This window comes from Garra rufa, chromosome 7 (assembly GCF_049309525.1).
Source record: "Garra rufa chromosome 7, GarRuf1.0, whole genome shotgun sequence".
Classification (NCBI taxonomy): Eukaryota; Metazoa; Chordata; class Actinopteri; order Cypriniformes; family Cyprinidae; genus Garra; species Garra rufa.
The window spans coordinates 42,198,615-42,220,517 of NC_133367.1; the positions used below are offsets into that span (position 1 = coordinate 42,198,615).

General features: G+C 39.2%; 1 protein-coding gene across 1 annotated transcript in view; it reads left to right on the forward strand.

Annotated features, from left to right (window-relative positions):
• The first annotated feature begins 3,123 nt into the window (after positions 1-3,123).
• The window catches only part of ccdc66 (coiled-coil domain containing 66), a 41,096-nt gene continuing 22,316 nt past the window's right edge, over positions 3,124-21,903 (forward strand). Inside the window, exons 1-9 of the mRNA XM_073843730.1 lie at positions 3,124-3,128; positions 3,727-3,785; positions 7,084-7,124; positions 8,885-9,215; positions 9,295-9,409; positions 14,208-14,314; positions 15,251-15,351; positions 17,040-17,150; positions 17,256-17,387. Of these exons, the coding sequence (XP_073699831.1) occupies positions 3,124-3,128; positions 3,727-3,785; positions 7,084-7,124; positions 8,885-9,215; positions 9,295-9,409; positions 14,208-14,314; positions 15,251-15,351; positions 17,040-17,150; positions 17,256-17,387 (1,002 nt within the window). The remainder of the gene's footprint in view (positions 3,129-3,726; positions 3,786-7,083; positions 7,125-8,884; positions 9,216-9,294; positions 9,410-14,207; positions 14,315-15,250; positions 15,352-17,039; positions 17,151-17,255; positions 17,388-21,903) is intronic.

A 21,903-nucleotide genomic window follows, 5' to 3' on the forward strand; every position in this document is an offset into this window, starting at 1 on the left:
AAAAACACTGGTTATGCCAATTGACACAAACCAGTTACACCACCTGTATTTATTTATAACATTTATATAGTATTTATAATATTTATATTTTTTGCTCAGAAAAACAAAAACAAAAATGCAATTAAAATAAACAGAAAACGTTTATATTTTTGGGAACAACAACAACAACTTAAAGCAGTATTAACCATTTTTCATCTTTTTGCACCTTCATAAAGGGTTCATAATAGTACAATAAACACAGATTACTCTAATTAATGTGTTAATTTGCACAGTGTTACTCTTGTGTTTTAATAATCTGCCTTGGTCTAGCTAAGATTTTCTTCTGGTGGTCAGCTTGACATATTTGGGTTTATAAGGCTAGCGCTATCAAAATATACCATTTCTGTTTTTAGTTTTATATGTTTTCTATAATTGTACACTGTAACTTCTTTGAGGTTGCAAAAACACAACAGCACCAACAACAAGTCTTTCAGTTCATCTTCAAAATCTCAAATAAAATATTAAATATGTTGCTTTTTTTTGTATTTACTAACAATTACTAAATGAAAGATTGTTTTTGAGCAAATGCCACACTTTTTGTTTTCAGTGTAACTACATGCCAAAATATTTGCATCTTAGTTGGGTACAAACAAAAATCTGTCTATATACTCATTCAAAGGATCGGGATCAGTAAGTTTTTATTTTTATTTTTTACGTTTCTTATGCTCATCAATGCTGCATTTATTTAATCAAAAATACAGAAAAAAATCAAGATTGTGAAATATTATTACGATGCAAAAAATAAAAAATAAAAAAAATAATATACATTCAAATCTAGCTGAAATTTCATCACCATTTCTCCAGATGTTTCAGAAATTATTTTTAATATACTTGTTATCAATGTTGGAAACAGTTTTGCTGCTTAATATTGTTTTAAAACCTGTGATACTTTTTTCAGGATTTTTTTGAAGAATAAAAAGTTAAAAAGAACAGAATTTGTTTAAAATAGAAATCTTTTCTAACAAAATACACTATTGTTCAATAGTTTAGGCTCCGTAAACTTGTATTCTTTTTTTTTTTTAATAAATAAATCAGCAAGGATGGGTTAAATTGATAAAAAGTGATAGCAGAGACTTATATTTTCAGAAAATATTTATATTTTGAATAAATGCTGTTCTATGTAACTTTTTACTCAAAGAATCCTGAAAAAAATATCACAGGTTCCAAAAAAATATCATAGATAATTCTAATAATAAATCAGCATATTAGAATGATTTCTGAAGGATTATAGACTGGAGTAATGGCTAATGAAAATTCAGCTTTGCATCGCAGGAATAAATTATATAACTATTTTATAGTAGAAAATATTGTTTTATATTTTAATAACATTTTGCAATATTACTGTTTTTTTTCAGGAGTTTTAAACAAATAAATGCAGCCTTAATGAGCATAGATACTGTATATATATACAGTAAATATCTGTCAATGTGTGGCGCTACCGCACTCCGCCTGAAGAGGCGCTAAAGCACTTCCTGGTGTTTGCTGCCGCGCTGCTGGTCTGTAGATGAAGAGACTCCGCCTCAGCCAATCAGAAGAGCGCTTACTGGTCGCGAGCAGCAACGGTCACGCGTTTCAACAGAACGCAGAGCCATCAAAACACTGGGGCTGAGATGATGAATTTAGGGTGAGAGATCTTCACTGACTTCACGTAATTTTACAACTAGTATACTGCTCTCTTTAGGTCACATAGTGATTTGTCACACTGAACTGTCACAGGGTTTAACGCTGCTTTAGTGCTTCGTAAATCCGGATGATTAAAGGATGCAGTATTTGATGTTATGCATATAAACTCATCTGAATCCTTCACTCTGAGGGGTTTATGTTACAGGCCCGTAGCCAGGGGGGGTTCGGGTGGTTCGAACGAACCACCCCATACTGCCAAAGGTCCATAATTTAAATACGTTTTTTTTTTTTTATAAACAAGTGTTCTTTTAAATAACAACGACATTTAAATTCATAAAAAGTATTAAATACCTTAATTAGTATAAAAGCCTTAATTATTAAAGATGTCATAAATTTGGGCAAGGACAGACAAGAATCGCATTATGGATTAAATGTGCTAGTCATTTAAAGCGTGCCACACGGACCGTTGATCCGCTCGGATCACAGTTCAAACAGCAGCGGAGCGCAAATTCACAAGAGCAGACGCGTTTACTAGCGAGCTCTGAACAGCGCTGCAAGATCCACAGTGAAGAACACAAATGACTTTGCGACTTAAACAGGCGAAACAGCGCTGACAAACAGGAGAAACACTGTGCGTGACGATACAGTCAGAATCATTTTCCATGGATTTATTTTACACTAACTGCACCATGATATTGTGGCAGAAATGTGGAATATTATATAATATTAATGTAGACATGTATTAACTGTAAAGAAGTAATGTAATATAATTATAGTATTTTTGTGATTAATCTATAGCGTTTGTGCATTTATACTAAATGTATTTAGACCACTGTTCTTTATACAAATACTACATAGAAATTATGTAGTAAATTTCACCATACAAAAATGAGCTTGTTACAATTTTTATAGATGTTATTGTTTTTGATGAACATTATCTGAGCTGTAAATCATGATAGAGGTTTAATATGTTACTAGACATTGCTTTATCCCACTCATTCAATATTAATTGTATTTCTGCAGGTCTTAAAAAAAGGTAACAAAAAGCCTTAATTTTGATTTTAAAAATCCTGCAGATACAATGTGGGCCTAAATAGTTAAATAAAATTCTTTTCTTGTTATTTGTATTTTGAAAAGGAGGACACTGCATAGGGCCCCGAGATTGAAAGGAGCCCAGAAAACTCAGTGGAGGGGTGTAGCATGGGTCAAGGAAGAACACAGTACTTTCTGACTAGAGATGGTTCTGGACCCTTTTTAGATTGTCATCAACTTTTTTTATATTTGTTGTTCAATTTGCACACTGAACATAGTTGTAGCTCTTATTTTTGAAGTCTCAAAGTGCACCAAATTAATGAATTTAACTTTAAAATGTATAAAATTTTCTCCAGGGGGGCATGCCCCTGGACCCCCCTAAAGAGATAGACATTCACCCATCACTGTCTCACTAAATCTTACATGACCATGATGTGAGCCCTCACCCAACACCATTACCCCCTCATGTTTTGGCTCACGCCAAGTTTTTTATTTAAATCCTACAAACATAAACTCAATTGGAAGTGTGTCAGTATAAAGGATCTGTGCATTTATTGCTTTAACATTGTCACTCGTGGCTTTTAATTAATTGCTTTAGGTTTTTGTGTATATTTACTGAAGAAGGTGATACATGATCTTGGTAAGCAGTTTGACCACATTGTAGTAAATATGTTTGGTGCATCAAAAATCATGCTTATTAAGATACCAACAGACATGCTAATCCAGCACAAACTGGTGCATGAGAAGTCACCAAAATGAAGTAGGCGATTTGAACCTCATAATTAAATACAAAATGGGTGGGAACTAAAAAAGGTCCACTTTTTGAAAAAAATAACCCCCCCTTCTGGTAGGCTGGCTACGGGCCTGTTAGACCGACCTTTGCAGTAAGATACAGCTGTGCTATATAATGATTAAAACATTGGCAGTTTGCTATTAAAACAGTAGTAATGAATGATTTCATTAATCATAGTAAATTGGTTTTACCATAGTACTTGTTAGTGTGTTCTGCTCAGGTGTTGATTTGTTTTGCAGTGATGGCCTGTTGTTTGAGCTGGAGAATGGCAAGCCCAAGCTTGTGTTGGCTAAATATGGTAAAACATCAACTCCATCACTTCACTGAATCTCATTTAACGACGTTATGTCAGTTTTGATGCAAGCACAATTCAGAGCCTCAGGATCAGGGGATTGTGTGCCTGCTCTGCTGAAAAAAAAACATCTGGTCAACCAGGCTGGTTTTAGAGGCGTTTTGGCCACTTTCCCTGGCTGGTCAGGTTGGGAGACCAAGCTAAAACCAGCTACTTTCAGCTTAGACCAGCCTGGTTGACCAGCTAAAACCAACCTAGGCCTAAGATGGTTTTAGCTGGTCAACCAGGCTGGTTTTAGAGGCATTTTGGCCACTTTCCCAAACTGGTCAGGTTGGGAGACCAAGCTAAAACCAGCTACTTTCAGCTTAGACCAGCCTGGTTGACCAGCTAAAACCAGCCTAGGCCTAAGATGGTTTTAGCTGGTCAGCAGGTTGGTTTTAGAGGCGTTTTGGCCACTTTCCTAGGCTGGTCAGGTTGGGAGACCAAGCTAAAACCAGCTACTTTCAGCTTAGACCAGCCTGGTTGACTAGCTAAAACCAACCTAGGCCTAAGATGGTTTTAGCTGGTCAACCAGGCTGGTTTTAGAGGCATTTTGGCCACTTTCCCAAACTGGTCAGGTTGGGAGACCAAGCTAAAACCAGCTACTTTCAGCTTAGACCAGCCTGGTTGACCAGCTAAAACCAACCTAGGCCTAAGATGGTTTTAGCTGGTCAACCAGGCTGATTTTAGAGGCATTTTGGCCACTTTCCTAGGCTGGTCAGGTTGGGAGACCAAGCTAAAACCAGCTACTTTCAGCTTAGACCAGCCTGGTTGACCAGCTAAAACCAACCTAGGTCTAAGATGGTTTTAGCTGGTCAACCAGGCTGGTTTTAGAGGCATTTTGGCCACTTTCCCAAACTGGTCAGGTTGGGAGACCAAGCTAAAACCAGCTACTTTCAGCTTAGACCAGCCTGGTTGACCAGCTAAAACCAGCCTAGGCCTAAGATGGTTTTAGCTGGTCAGCAGGTTGGTTTTAGAGGCGTTTTGGCCACTTTCCTAGGCTGGTCAGGTTGGGAGACCAAGCTAAAACCAGCTACTTTCAGCTTAGACCAGCCTGGTTGACTAGCTAAAACCAACCTAGGCCTAAGATGGTTTTAGCTGGTCAACCAGGCTGGTTTTAGAGGCATTTTGGCCACTTTCCCAAACTGGTCAGGTTGGGAGACCAAGCTAAAACCAGCTACTTTCAGCTTAGACCAGCCTGGTTGACCAGCTAAAACCAACCTAGGCCTAAGATGGTTTTAGCTGGTCAACCAGGCTGATTTTAGAGGCATTTTGGCCACTTTCCTAGGCTGGTCAGGTTGGGAGACCAAGCTAAAACCAGCTACTTTCAGCTTAGACCAGCCTGGTTGACCAGCTAAAACCAACCTAGGCCTAAGATGGTTTTAGCTGGTCAACCAGGCTGGTTTTAGAGGCGTTTTGGCCACTTTCCCAAACTGGTCAGGTTGGGAGACCAAGCTAAAACCAGCTACTTTCAGCTTAGACCAGCCTGGTTGACCAGCTAAAACCAGCCTAGGCCTAAGATGGTTTTAGCTGGTCAGCAGGTTGGTTTTAGAGGCGTTTTGGCCACTTTCCTAGGCTGGTCAGGTTGGGAGACCAAGCTAAAACCAGCTACTTTCAGCTTAGACCAGCCTGGTTGACTAGCTAAAACCAACCTAGGCCTAAGATGGTTTTAGCTGGTCAACCAGGCTGGTTTTAGAGGCATTTTGGCCACTTTCCCAAACTGGTCAGGTTGGGAGACCAAGCTAAAACCAGCTACTTTCAGCTTAGACCAGCCTGGTTGACCAGCTAAAACCAACCTAGGCCTAAGATGGTTTTAGCTGGTCAACCAGGCTGATTTTAGAGGCATTTTGGCCACTTTCCTAGGCTGGTCAGGTTGGGAGACCAAGCTAAAACCAGCTACTTTCAGCTTAGACCAGCCTGGTTGACCAGCTAAAACCAACCTAGGCCTAAGATGGTTTTAGCTGGTCAACCAGGCTGGTTTTAGAGGCATTTTGGCCACTTTCCCAAACTGGTCAGGTTGGGAGACCAAGCTAAAACCAGCTACTTTCAGCTTAGACCAGCCTGGTTGACCAGCTAAAACCAACCTAGGCCTAAGATGGTTTTAGCTGGTCAACCAGGCTGGTTTTAGAGGCGTTTTGGCCACTTTGCTAGGCTGGTCAGGTTGGGAGACCAAGCTAAAACCAGCTACTTTCAGCTTAGACCAGCCTGGTTGACCAGCTAAAACCAACCTAGGCCTAAGATGGTTTTAGCTGGTCAGCAGGTTGGTTTTAGAGGCGTTTTGGCCACTTTCCTAGGCTGGTCAGGTTGGGAGACCAAGCTAAAACCAGCTACTTTCAGCTTAGACCAGCCTGGTTGACCAGCTAAAACCAACCTAGGCCTAAGATGGTTTTAGCTGGTCAACCAGGCTGGTTTTAGAGGCATTTTGGCCACTTTCCCAAACTGGTCAGGTTGGGAGACCAAGCTAAAACCAGCTACTTTCACCTTAGACCAGCCTGGTTGACCAGCTAAAACCAGCCTAGGCCTAAGATGGTTTTAGCTGGTCAGCAGGTTGGTTTTAGAGGTGTTTTGGCCACTTTCCTAGGCTGGTCAGGTTGGGAGACCAAGCTAAAACCAGCTACTTTCAGCTTAGACCAGCCTGGTTGACCAGCTAAAACCAGCCTAGGCCTAAGATGGTTTTAGCTGGTCAGCAGGTTGGTTTTAGAGGCGTTTTGGCCACTTTCCTAGGCTGGTCAGGTTGGGAGACCAAGCTAAAACCAGCTACTTTCAGCTTAGACCAGCCTGGTTGACCAGCTAAAACCAACCTAGGCCTAAGATGGTTTTAGCTGGTCAGCAGGTTGGTTTTAGAGGCGTTTTGGCCACTTTCCTAGGCTGGTCAGGTTGGGAGACCAAGCTAAAACCAGCTACTTTCAGCTTAGACCAGCCTGGTTGACCAGCTAAAACCAACCTAGGCCTAAAATGGTTTTAGCTGGTCAACCAGGCTGGTTTTAGAGGCATTTTGGCCACTTTCCCAAACTGGTCAGGTTGGGAGACCAAGCTAAAACCAGCTACTTTCAGCTTAGACCAGCCGGGTTGACCAGCTAAAACCAGCCTAGGCCTAAGATGGTTTTAGCTGGTCAGCAGGTTGGTTTTAGAGGCGTTTTGGCCACTTTCCTAGGCTGGTCAGGTTGGGAGACCAAGCTAAAACCAGCTACTTTCAGAGTATATGCCATGCTTTGTGTATACTGTATAATATAGTAAGAGCGTGTCTGTATTTGGTCTTTCACAGGAGCTGAATCGAAGTCTTTTAATAAGAAGGGCGCTTGTCGGGTAAGTAAACATCTCTGCAGCCTTTGTTCAAGAAGAATTTGTGTTTTAAAATAAACTCAAAGAGCTCAACCAGCTTTAGTAAGTTCAGTCTGTGTGAATCTGTTCAATTTAACATCCACGTTTTAGAAGTTATCCTTAAGTTGGATTGAGAAAGTCAAGTCACTGAAATGCTATTTATACTAACAGTTATTATTATTCTTCTGAGACTAAAATTATCAACTCTAACTCCTCCTAGAGCTTTAACTCTCCAAACTCCAAACTCAGGCCAGATCTTCAGACTGATCTGACTCCAGTTGCTGGATCTTTTCTAACTGAACGGACTTACGGTTTTCCTAAAAATGACCGTCTATCTAACCAAGCCTAGCAACTAGAATCATGTTAATGACATGCTAATCAGGCTAGAAACATGCTAGTAACTTGTTAATCATGCTAACAGGCTACTAATGCTAACATCATGCTAGCAACATGCTAATCATGTCAACAACCGGCTACTTATGCTAACATGCTAATGACATACTAATCATGCTAGTAACAGGCTAATCATGCTAGAAACATGTTAATAATTGCTAACAACATGTTAGCAAGATGCTAATCATGCTAACAACAGGCTACTAATTCTAACATTTTGTTAACAACATTCTAATCATGTTAGTAACAGGCTAACAGCATGCTAATCATGCTAACATGAAGTTAGCAACATGCTAATCATACTAAAAACACGTTAATCATTGGTAGTAACTTGCTAATCATACTAGTAATGCTAACATCATGCTAACGACAGTCTAATTGTGCTAGCTACATGCTAATAACATGGTAATCATGCTATAAACATGATAACAACATATTAATCATGTTAGAAACGTGCTATTGCCTTGCTAATCATGCTAACAACAGACTACTAATGCTAACATCATGCTAGCAACAGTCTAATCATGCTAATAAAGGGCTAATCATGCTAGAAACATGTAGACAACTTGTTAATCATGCTAGTAATGCTAACATTATGTTAACGACATTCTAATCATTCTAGCTACACTAATAATATACTAATCATGCTAGAAACATGCTAATCATGTTAGAAACATGCTACCATCATGCTAATCATACTAAAAACATATTAACAACTTGCTAGTCATGCTAGAATCAGGCTAACAACATGCTAATCATGCTAGAAACAGGTTAACAACATGCTAATCATGCTAGAAACATGCTAATCATGCTAGAAACATGTTGACAACATGCTAACAACATGTTAATCAGGCTAAAAATATGCTAACATATTAATCAGGTTAGAAACATCCTAACATGTTAATCATGCTCGTAACTTGCTAATCATGTTAGTAATGCTAACATCATGTTAACAAAATTCAAATCATGCTAGCAACATGCTAATAACATGCTAATCATGCTAAACATGCTAATTAGGTTAAAAACATGTTAACAACATTAATCATGATAGTAACTTGTTAATTATGCTAGCTACACGCTAAATAAGTTAAAATCATGCTATCTATCCATTTATCCATTCATCCATCTGACAGACTGTATCGCCTTCAAAACATTTAAGCTTCAAACCTACTTTAAACTCCAGTCTTTTTTGGACTGAAAACCATAAAATTTCTACAATTTCTAAAACTTTTAAATTTTTTTCACACTTTCTGATCAGGCTTTTTCAACCCAACTTGAAGCTTGTCTTGATGATCTTTTGTATCGAGTTATTATTGTGCTACTTGTGTGTGATCTGTATTCTTCGTGCTTAGATTCCTCCAAAGAAAAAAACACAGAAACTCATCAACTCCAAACAAGGTCCTCCTCCACAACCAGACAGAGCTGAACAGGAAAAAAGAAGCAAAGACACAGCAGCCGTTAGTTCTGTTGGTCAGAATCTCTCACACGGACCCAGAGCGACCAAGTGCGGACCGGAGAGTGTGTCCAGAGAGGCTGTGAGAGTCCCGTCAGACGGCGGCAGGAACGACTCTAGCTCAGTCTCGCAGCAGAAGGACAGCGTGGTGTGTCTGACACAGGAGCAGTTTCAGCAGATACTCCGCTCCATCAGCAGCTCATCTGCTGCAAACACACACACACACACAGGTCAGCTTCTAGAGCATAACACCTGTGTCATCATCAATATACTGTTAAATAACTTCAGACATAACATTCTTGTTAGCAGAACCTGTGGCCAGATCAGAGGAAAACTGTCCTGCGACTACAGCACCAGCTGAAGAGTTGATCCTAGACGACCGTAATCATAGACACAGAGCATCACAAGTAAAGACTGACAGACAGTAAGAAAACTGACCTGATTTGAGATATAAAGTGTGCTTAGTTGTTTAATAACAATCCTTGAATGAGAGGATCTTTCACAAAAGCCTATTTTTATTTAGTTTTTATTGAAATATGACCAGAGCCATTAAATATGGCATGCTTTTGATGTGTTTGGCGAGATTCATCAGTTACGTGACTCACGATGTGAGCTGTTAAAGGATAACTGTTGCCAAAATGCAATCTGGGCTGTTTTTTTTTTTTTTTTTACTGTAAACGAGACAAACTTATATCTAAAAGCATAATTACGACAAACGAGCCGTTGTTTAGATTGACCGTGATTTAGTTTTGTGGTCAATGGCCGGTGAATGGGAGAACTAGGGGCATACATTTGAGCGCATCAAAATCGATATTTTTACAACACTAAGAAGACTCGACACACCATGAAACTTTGCTCGACGTATCGCCTGGGTCTCTACACATGAACTCCAGCATTGAGAACATTGTTCGTGTACACAGAGTTTACTAAAAAGAAAGGTTTTGAACAACTCACTTTCACTGTTTGAGTTTAAGCTCAGGGCCGTCTTGCCAGTCAAGAGGTGTCCATCTCCGAATGCGAATGAATGGACTCCATAGGACGAAATATTAGGCTTATATGAGGCTCTTTTTACAACTAGACGGTTAATATTGTTTTTCACTTGCGACAAAACAACGAATTAGCCGTGCATTTATATGGAAATATGCTTTAGGAGCTATCCATCCTCACATTCGGAGATGGACACTTCTTGACTGGCAAGACGGCCGCGAGCGGAAACCTAAACAGTGAAAGTGAGTTGTTCAAAACCTTTCTTTTTAGTAAACAATGTTCTCAATGCTGGAGTTCATGTGTAGAGACCCAGGCGATACTTCGAGCAAAGTTTGATGGTGTGTCGAGTCTTCTTAGTGTTGTAAAAATATAGATTTTGATTGGCTCAAAGTTATGCCCCTAGTACTCCCATTCACCGGCCATTGACCACAAAACTAAATCACGGTCAATCTCAAAAACGGCTCGTTTGTCGTAATTATGCTTTTAGATATAAGTTTGTCTCGTTTACAGTAAAAAAAACAGCCCAGGTTGCATTTTGGCAATAGTTGTCCTTTAAGAAAACATTCCTGAATGTTCTTTAAAAGCTCAACGCATCCATTTAAAACATAAATGTTTTAGAGAAACATTAAGTGATCATTTGATCATTTTGAAGACATGTTGGGGAAGTTATTTTTGAATGTTCTCTAAACAACCTAAAACTAAGAATTATTAATGCCCTTACCAAAAAATAAGTATACTTCAAGTTTATTTTATCAAGTATACTTTAGTAAAGTATATTTTAAGTATACTTAATTGAAGTCCAAGTATATTTTAAGTATACTTCATGTAGTAAGTCTACAAATATCAGTGTACTAGTTGTATACTATCAAGTGTACTACATCAATACTCCTTGGGACTAAATTGGCTCACTTTCTAGTATATAAAAAGTATACTTTTAAGTACAACAGTAGTAAACTCTGAGTACACAGCTAGTTTACATCTATGTTTTCAGTTTGTACTGCAATTATACTAAAAGTAAACATATAGGTGTACTGATAGTTCACTAATTAAATACTTTTTAAGTACACTTTGAAGTGTAGTCTCAGTAAACTACTAGTTTAGTGGTTTTATACTGCAAGTATACGCGTAAGTTTTCTTTACGTCATGCTTTAAGTATACTACTATGTCTCTATTTAGGTATTAATTTGTATATAGTTTGTTATATGAATATCTGAACACACAAGACATCAAAAGAAAGAACTGTGTATCTGTTTATAAACAAAAACATTTTATTCTAGCTTCATGCATTGTTTTTTATAAACACTTGAATGTGGGTAAGTTTCATAAATAAAAAATACATAAACTGCATTTTGAACAAAAATGATCAACACTCCAAATGACAGTCATTATTTCATTTTATTCCATAACGTTACACAGTTTTCTATGGTTTTGATGCTGTTTTATGTCCGATGATTGTGTTAGATTACATGTGGAAGCATCTGTGTTTTAGAAATTCTGTTCAAAAGATGTGTAATAGTGTATAACAATGAAAACACAGATTCTCAGAGCACAAGTAGAGCTCAAATTTATTTAGACTTTTGCTAAGTATATGTTACAGTTCTGTCAGTTTATGTCTTAGTCATGTCATGTATTTGGTTTCTCCCATTGTCTTCCCCCGTTAATCTGTCTGCTTTGGTTTAGTCCTCGTCATCTGTATCACCTGTGTCCCCGTAATTAGTCTGTCTTTATAAGCATGTGTTTGAGTTCTGTTCTTTGTCGGTCCTTTTGTCTGAATAGATGTGTGTGATGTTCCTGACTTGTTCCTGCCTTGTTCCAGCCTTGTTCCAATCGAAGATTTATATTAAATATATTGTATATTGTAATCCTTGTCGTCCGTCTCGTCAACTCCTGCACGCACCCGTTACATAAGGACCGACCTACAAAAGTGTACCTGGCGTCTTTCCCTGCGTTTATTTTTCGTTTTTGTATCAGTGTTTGTTTTATATTTTTTCCTCATGGATGACCCCAACGTTGCCATCATTCTCCTGAAGCAGGGGAGACGCTCTCTCGAGGACCACACCAGAGACTTCCTGTTCCTCGTTCCATCAACTCACTACCCGGACAGCTGCTTGTGCACGTTCTTCCACCACGGACTTAATGACCACACCAAGATGCAGCTGTCCGGGGAAGGTCCTCGAGAGAGCTTTGCCGGATTCGTCGAGTGGGTGCTGGCGTCCAATGGATCTTCCTGGACTGTCGATAACATCGAGGAGGACGTCAGCCCCGCTCACAACCCAGAGAGCAGCCAACCATCGCCCCGACATGCAGAGCGGGAACCCGAGCGCACCGCGGATGCAGGACTAGAGCCGCGAGCGACCGAGCCAGAGTCCTCTCCGGCTGATCAGGTGCGTGAGTCGGATTCCACATCTCTGACGGTGGATTGCGACGTGGAGCTAGGGAGGAAAACGGAGAGCCCTGCCCACTGCAACTCCGCTGGGGGTGAGCTGGATATCTCTGGGGACTTAATTGACTTTGTTTCTGAGACTGTGGATATTGACACGCCGGATCTAATAGACTTTTTCTCTGAGCCACTGACGCGCATTGACTTCCCTCCCACCCGCCCTCATCTGTCCGAATCTGCCTGGTTCCCGCTGGTTCCGCCCAGCCGCCCTGAGTCCCCGCTGGTTCCGCCCAGCCGCCCTGAGTCCCCGCTGGTTCCGCCCAGCCGTCCTAAGTTCCCCAAGTCAGCTGTCAGTCCCCTTGCTCACCCTCGGCCCACCATCTCTGCAGTGGGCTCGCCGCAGGGATGCCTGCTCACTTCGGTGGCAAGGCTGGAGGTTCCCTCAGCTCCGCCTCCAGCCTCCGAATCCAGACCTCCTCCTCGGTCCTCCGACCCTGCGGCTCCACCACGGCTCTCAGCGCCCTCCTCTCCACCGTCGCCCGTCGGTCCACCAGCTCCACCGGGCTCCATCGTCTTTCCGGCTCCGCCCTGGTCAGTCGTCACCCCATCGGATCCTCAGGACTCTGCTCCTCCGGCTGCGCCTCGTCACGCCGTCCCACCGGCTCCTTGGGACTCCTCCTTCCTGCGGGCACAGCCTCCATCCTCTGTCGCTCCGGCTCCGCCGCGGATCTCCGGGACTCCGCCTCCGCCTCGGCCGCCAGAGCCCGTTCCGCCTTGGCCCTCCGGATCCGCGGTATCGCCCTGGATCTTCGGCTCTCCATCTCCGCCTCGGGTTCCTCTGCCAGCTGCTCTGCCTCTGTCGGTCGGCCCCACGGAGTCGGCGGTCCGTCCTCCACCATGGCTCCTCCCTCCGTCGGCTCCTCCGTGGGCCGTCATCCTGGCTGCGATCTGGGTCCTGCTCCCCTGCTCCAGGTCCCTCCTGTGTGTTCCCTGGCTCCTCCCACCGTCGTCGCCCCCTTGGACTGTCCTTTTTGTTTCCTGGACTTGTGTTCTGGTCCTCCTCCGGGGGTTGCGTCCTCCGCCGGAGCCCCCTCCCTTATTGACTCTGTTTTCCTGGTTTTCCGCCCCTCTCGTTTTTTCGTTTTTTCTACGGCGCGAGGACGCGCCTTTCCGGAGGGGGGCGTAATGTTACAGTTCTGTCAGTTTATGTCTTAGTCATGTCATGTATTTGGTTTCTCCCATTGTCTTCCCCCGTTAATCTGTCTGCTTTGGTTTAGTCCTCGTCATCTGTATCACCTGTGTCCCTGTAATTAGTCTGTCTTTATAAGCATGTGTTTGAGTTCTGTTCTTTGTCGGTCCTTTTGTCTGAATAGATGTGTGTGATGTTCCTGACTTGTTCCTGCCTTGTTCCAATCGAAGATTTATATTAAATATATTGTATATTGTAATCCTTGTCGTCCGTCTCGTCAACTCCTGCACGCACCCGTTACAGTATAAGTCAAGTATACTTAAATGTCATTTTAAGTATATTTCTGAGAAGTACATATAAAATTAGACTGAAAGTATACTTTCCTATTTTATAGTTTAAAAGAAGTATACTAATAGCACACTTGAATAAACTTCTTTTTCGTAAGAGTGTTTAAAAATAGTTGAATGTCCAACTAAAACGTTTGAGAAATTTCTTTTTTTTTTTTTTTTTTTTTTGCTATTTTGAGAACATTATTAAAGACTAATAATGTTACATGAACCAGAATGTTATCTGAATGTCTGAGAATGTTACTTGTTAGCTTGGCAGATCTTAACCATAATGAAATTTACGTGTGCCTGTGTCTCTCTCTCTTTTGTTTTGATTCAGGCTTCAGTCTGATGAGCAGCAGTCAGGTTTGTTCAGCACATTTGGAGAAAGGGAACGGGAGAGAGACAAACTGGAAGCCAGAAAAGCTCAATGGAGGAGAGAGCTGGGTACTGCTTTGTTGTGCATTTAGACAACACTTTGTGATAACTACAGTTGAAGTCAAAGGTTTACATACACCTTGCAGAATCTGCAAAATGGCAATTATTTTAGCAAAATAAGAAGGATCATGCATGTTATTGTATTTAGTACTGACCTAAATAAGATATTTCACATAAAATAAGTTTACATATAGTCCACAAGAAAAAAATAGTAGTTGAATTTATAAAAATGACCCTGTTCAAAAGTTTACATACACTTGATTCTTAATACTGTGTTGTTACCTGAATGATCCACAGCTGTTTTTTTGTTTAGTGATAGTTGTTCATGAGTCCCTTGTTTGTCCTGAACAGTTAAACTGCCTGCTGTTCTTCAGAAAAATCCTTCAGCTCCCACAAATTTTATGATCCATCTTTTGAGGACAACCGAGGGACTCACTGATGCTCCAGAATGAAAAGAGATGCATTAAGAGCCAGGGATGTAAACTTTTGAAGAGAATGGAGATATTTAAATTCATCTTCAAATTAAAAAAAGTTTTCACCCCCTGGCTCTTAACGCATTGAGTTTACTTCTGGAGCATCAGTAAGCGTCTGAACCTTCTGTAATAGTTGCATATGAGTCCCTCAGTTGTCCTCAGTGTGAAAAGACCATTATTATTTCTCTAGTGTACTATATGTAAATGTATTCAGGTCAGTACTAAATAAAAACAAATAACATGCATTTTGTATGATCCCACTTATTTTGGTAAAATAATGAACATTTGGCAGATTCTGCAAGGTGTATGTAAACTTTTGACTTTAACTGTGTAAGTGACAGGTTTTTAAATGCTAGTGGAGTGCTGTAGAAACTATATGAATGTGATGGGCAAATTCATTACAATAAATTGACATTAAAAATGACAATTTGAGTGTGTGAAATGTATGGCTCATCAGTTTGCTGTTTTCCAGATGAGCAGATGGCTCTAAAGAGGCAGCAAAAAGCCAGTCTCAAAGCTATGAAAGCTCACAGCGAATCATGTGAAGTGAGGATGAAGGAGCTGCCTGACACAGTGAGTAGATATTATGTACTTTGCTCTGTCATAAAACATATGGCCACTGCTGTATGTGTCTGTCATAGTCACAGTTTGACACACTATAAGCAGCTACACATTGAAAATGTCTGCCTGTATGTGTTCAATGTGTCACAGATGATAAAGATTCTGCTATGCCTGGCTGTAGAAACAAACATCAAATATTTCATTTCAAATATTAGGGGGGGATAATGTATATTTAATAATGTAGCTTTTTAAATTGTGGACATTTTTAAATGTCCACAAGAGGGTGCAGAGGTATAAATTATACAGCACTGTTTAAAACAAATCTGGCAGTTATTAATGGTGCATTTCCTTTCAACTTTAACTGTATTATAAAAATCAAAATATTTAACATGGACTCTCACGACTCTCAGTGTTTTTCTACTTTAAATTTTGACCTTTTTTTTTTTAATTGTCTATATGTGACCCTGGACTACAAAGCCTTAAGTAGCATGGGTATATTTGTAGTAATAGCCAATTAGATAAAAAGTTTGTCAAGACAAACTTTGAAGTTGGCTTGAGAAAGCTGGACCAGAAAGTTTGAAAAAGTTTTAAAAGTTAAATAAAAAAGTTTAAAAAGATTTCCAAGTTTTAAGTTTGATAGTTGTCAGTCTGAAATAGTTTGAAGTTTAAAGTACTTTTTAAAAGCTTAATGTTTGATAGATAGATCTAGATGTTAGAAGTTTCTAACATGTTTTTAGCTTGATTAACAAGTTGCTAACATGTTTCTAGCATGATTAGCATGTTACTAGCATGTTGTTAACATTATTGGCAAGTTAGTTTGAATGTATTATAAATATAGCACATAAAAGGGAACTTTGTTTGTGTCTCAAGGGATTGTGGGAGTTTTTGACAGATGGAGTTTGAATAATGTTGGCTCATTTGAACATTCCGTCAATGTAAGTCTATGGGATTTTTCCCAGTTTTAATCATCATTTTTAGGAAAACCGTAAGTCCGATCAGTTAGAAAAGATCCAGCAACTGGAGTCAGATCAGACTGAAGATCTGGCCTGAGTTTGGGGTTTGTAGAGTTAAAGCTCTAGGAGGAGTTAGAGTTGAAAAATTTAGTCTCAGAAGAACAATAATAACTGTAAGTTTAAGTCAGATTTCAGTAAATTGGCTTTCTCAGCCCAACTTAAAAATACTTTGTATGGGTCAAAATGATAGATTTTTAAGCCAAAAATCATTAGGATATTAAATAAAGACCATGTTCCATGAAGATATTTAGTAAATTTCCAACCCTAAATATTTCAAAACTTAATTTCTGATTAGTAATATGTGCTAAGAACTTCATTTGGACAACTTTTTTTTGGACAATGTTTTTGCACCCTCAGATTTTCAAATAGTTGTATTTTGGCCAAAAATTGTCCTATCCTAACAAACCATACATCAATGAAAATCTTGTTTAGTTTCTTATTTGGTTTTCAGATGATGTGTATGACCACATGGTCACATATAACTCAAGTCAATATTTTGTCATGACATAATGAGTCAAAATTGCTGTAGTCGAAATAGCATCTAATTTTAATCAACAAAACATAACATTTTAGTTGGCAAGAGTGCATATTTAAAGCAAATATTCAAAGAAAATAACTGTTAATGTTGTAAAATTCATCAATTATTCATTGAATATGACTGAGATGTTGATGTGTGTCTCGGTGCAGGATGGTTTGAGCACACGGACGGCTGCTGTAATGGAGAGTTTAAACCGCAGAGCTCCGGCTCAGACACCGCGAGAGCTTCCTGCTGCCATCCGCTCTGCCTTTATAGTGGGGGTGAGGTTTAGCCACGTACTAACATCTTTTTTTTTTTTTTTTTTTTTTTTAACTTAAAACGATTGATGAATTGATTGATTTGCATGATATCTGTGATGTGCACAGGAAGCAGCTCCTGCGGAGGACATGTTCAGCGCTCAGAGACAGGAAGAGCAGAGACGCTGGTTGCTGGAACTGGACAAGCAGAGAGAAGAGGCCAAACTACGCCGACAACACGACAAAGAAATCAACAGCCAGGTTATCATCTCACAACTCTGATATTCTATGCTGTTAGGGTGAAGGCCAACATGAAATAAATGGCTGACACCAAAACACATCCATGATGGAGAATATGATCTTATTGAGTTTGAGTTTAAACCTAGGACTAGTTCACCAAAGTATGTTTTTTAAATAATCTCAAATATTAAAAGAACAGTTTGACTGACAACAGTGGCAGTCCTAGAGGCAAAGATGTTCAGAATGAGGAGATCAGTCATATGATATGAAGATATCGTATGGATGTTTTTGCAATTTTAGTTCTTTTTCTATTATGTTTTTGACACCTTTTTAACTGTTATAGCGCCACCTATGGTCCGATTGTCATGAAACTGTGCATGCTTGTTAAGAGTCATCTGGTACATGTTTTCACCAATTTTTGTAAAGTTTTGAGTTTTTGTTTAGGTTCTATAGGCTTTTGGGTATATGTGGCCATGCCCCTTTTTAAGATGACCCAGTTATAGCTAAACAAAGGACAAAATTCAACATTTTTTGGATAATTATTTATCTAGAGAGTCCAAAGATTTGCGCTGCAGTGGTTTGATCAAGATTGGGCAAAAAAACCTAGAACTAGTTTGCAAAAGTAGGTTTTTAACATAATTACAAGTAATTAATGAATGATTTGATTGACAGCAATGGTTCTTGAGGCAAAGTTGTTCAGAATGAGATCTATCATATAATATGAAAATCTAGTGTATATGTCAATATATGGACATTTTATAGTGATTTTAGTTCTTTTACAATAGAAATGTCATGTTTTTGACACCTTTTTAACTGTTATAGCGCCACTTATAGTCCGATCTTGAAACTTTGCATGCTTGTTTAAGAGTCATCTGGTACATGTTTTCACCAATTTTCGTAAAGTTTTTGTTTAGGTTCTATAGGCTTTTGGGTATATGTGGCTACGCCCCTTTTTAAAATGCCCCAGTTATAGCTAACCAAAGGACAAAATTCAACATTTTTTTCGATAATTATTGATCTAGAGAGTCCAGAGAATTGCACTGCAGTGGTTTGATCGAGATTAGGCGAAAAACCTTGAACTAGTTTGCAAAAGTAGGTTTTTAACATAATTGCAAATAATTCATGAACGATTTGATTGACAGCAATAGTTCTTGAGGCAAAGTTGTTCAGAATGAGGAGATCTATCATATGATATGAAGATAGTGTATATGTCAATATATGGACGTTTTATTGCGATTTTAGTTCTTTTACAATTGAAATATCATGTTTTTGACACCTTTTTAACTGTTAAAGCGCCACCTATGGTCCCATTGTCATGAAACTTTGCATGCTTGTTAAGAGTCATCTGGTACGTTTTCACCAATTTTTGTTTGGGTATATATGGCCACGCCCCTTTTTAAAATGACCCAGTTATAACTAACCAAAGGACAAAATTCAAATTTATTTGGATAATTATTGATCTAGAGAGTCCAGAGAATTGCGCTGCAGTGGTTTGATCGAGATTGGGCGAAAAACCTAGAACTAGTTCGCAAAAGTATGTTTTTAACATAAATGCAAATAATTCATGAATGATTTGATTGACAGCAATGGTTCTTGAGGCAAAGTTTCTCGGCATGAGGATATCTATGTATATTGTGTGGATGTGTGAAACACCACGTGATTACAGAGCCATAAGACTTGGTAGCGCCAACTAGTGGCCAATTTCTTTCAAACTTTTTACAGACCTTTAGGGTCATGAGTCGGGCATGTCCACAGAGTTTCGTTCCGATCGACCTCTGTTAACTTTGTCAAATAGGCATTTAAACTTCATTGGCCGATGGCGGCCATGTTTTTTGAGATACGCCAATGTCCTCATAGACGCTTGTGCCACATTGGACCAAGACACTGCATACCAATTTTCAAGTCGATCGGACCAACGGTTTCGTATTTATAGCCGTTTATGTTTTCCAACTTATAGCGCCATCAAGTGGCAGAGTCGAAATTTCCACCTTTTTTTGATAATTATTGATATTGAGTGTCCAGAGAATATTTGAAGAGTTTTGTTGCAAAACGAGATATATCCATTTTGAGAAATGTTGGTTATTTGACATTATTATTTAAGACATCAACAGTCAAGTTAATTTACAATTTTTGTACATAAAACTATTACTTGAGCTCAGTGAAGGCCAGAGACACAATATTCTTCAAATCCAGGATATTTTTTATTTAATTTTATGTAGATAAATAGTTCATAAATAAGTCAAAAACCATGCCAAAATGCAACATACTTATCTTAACATTGTCAAACATCTTAAATTGGTAAAAAAAAAAAAACATCATAAATATATGGAATAGTATATACAAAAATTGATTAATAATAATAAGATTCTGAGTTAGTTTTGGCCAGAACATACACAACATAACTTTTTTTTTTTTTTTGCAAAACGCTATATATCCACCTTAGGCTATATTCTACTACTGTAATACCGTTAAGAAAAGCTAGTGAACCATTTTTTGTGTGTGTGTGTGTGTGTGTGTGTGTGTGTGTGTGTGTGTGTGTGTGTGTGTGTGTGTTTGTGTGTGTTTGTGTGTGTATTTTCGAAAACCAAACCTTTATGATCAGAGCGGGCGGAGACGCGGTGTCACAGTTCTTGTCTCTGTTGCACCGAGTCCGCGACACAAGCTCGCCTCGCCCCGTCATATTTAATGTATTATTTCACTGTAAAAATAATAATAATAATAATAATAATAATTAAAATTAATTATTTAAAAAATAAACTTAGAAATGTAGCCTTGCAGACATCTGGCCTTCTTGAAATCAGCGGAGACTCGTTCCCTGCTGCATTTGTTTATTGTTGAGAGACGGAGGAGTATTTTATCCCGTTCCACTTTTGTAGTGTTTTTATACATTTTTGTGAAGTTGAAGGCTACATCTTCATATGACAGTTTGTCGGCATGACACTCGCGCGATGACCACAATACATTTTCGGATGTTTTCCCTCCCCTGAATGCCTTGCCCGTTTGGTCTTCTCCCTTTGATGATTCTTTAGATGCCTTCCTCAGCAGCTGGAATGACCGGCTCCAATCCGTCATCGAAATCCATGACATTAGCTTGACTCTGAAGCTTTGATTCTCTGACTGACAGACAGCTGTTTAACCTACGTGACTGACAGCTCGCCTACAGTATTAACAATTAAATGGTGAACGTTTTTTAGTTAGCCTATTGAATCCTCTTTTTAAAAATACATGTTTTTTGTTTTGATATTATCGTTAAATGAATCTATAAGCAAACTCGGAGCATTTCACCGGCGGTGACTCTCTTCCCAGGGGATGCTGAACTCGCGCACGTACGGTCATATCGCACTTTGCAAAGAAACTGGTCTGGCGGATATCGCGTTTTGTGAAAAAAATACATTTTGTAGTAGGCCTAAAATATACATTCTTAAATTTTATTAATGGCAGCAATTCACACATAGATTAAGGGACATCTGAACAGTGATTTCCAATAATAAAATCCAAATGTCAAAAAATGGCGTTTATCGCGTTTTGCAACCAAACTCTTCATTTCTACATTGGGTGAAAAACCTAGGACTAGTTCGCAAAAGTAGGTTTCGGATATGTCAATTTTTCGGGCACAACCGTAAGTCGTAGCTAAAATTTATTTTTTGAGTCTATGACAAACGGTGTACAAGCTACAGAAAAAAATCTAAAAAAAAATATCATAGTTTTTTGCACTGTAGTGCCACCTTTAGGCTAGTGGTGCAACGGATCACAAAACTTCGGATCGTATCACAAATTTTGAGTCACGGATCGGATCATTTTTCGGATCAGCAAAAAACAAACAAAACAAAAAAAGTTTGTTGTTTATTAATTACTGAATGCTTACTTTCAGTACTTCTAATCCACAGCAAAAACTAGCTGAACTAATAAAGTCAGTAACAAAACAAGAACAATTACACAAATGACAAGTGTAGATGAATACAACATAAAGTTACTAATAAAATCAATAATACTAGTATTCAGGTGCAGAAATGTAATAATTCATTTTAAATAACTAGTGCTTCTCACTGCAGGTATTTAAGGATGCTGTCTCTTTAAGGCCTAATGCACGTACCTAATACTGGCACGCATCTCTTTCTCAGCTGTTTCGGTTCACTGAAGACATAACCGACTGTGTTTACCAGAATAAAACAAAAGGGTATTTAAAAATAACTTTGTATGTTTCCGTTCAAGAGAAGTTAAAGAGGAATCAATCTGTGAATTGCGCAGTTTGAATCGCGCCTCGCTCTCTATCTCTCTCTCTCTCTGTGCGCGTGCTCGCTTCAGGTGTGTGCGGCAGCGGTAAAAACAAAAAATAACAGCGCGGCAATGGTTTTACATTGTTTGAATGGGTAAATTGGCAAGACAAAACGCGCAAATTATAAACTTTTACTCTATGATGGATAAATTTAACAGTTAATCATATGCGTGCCGAAACTGGGGGCTGGTCCGTACAGATCACGGATCATCTACGATCCGTTGCACCCCTACTTTAGGCTGATTGGGGCGAGCTTTTGTC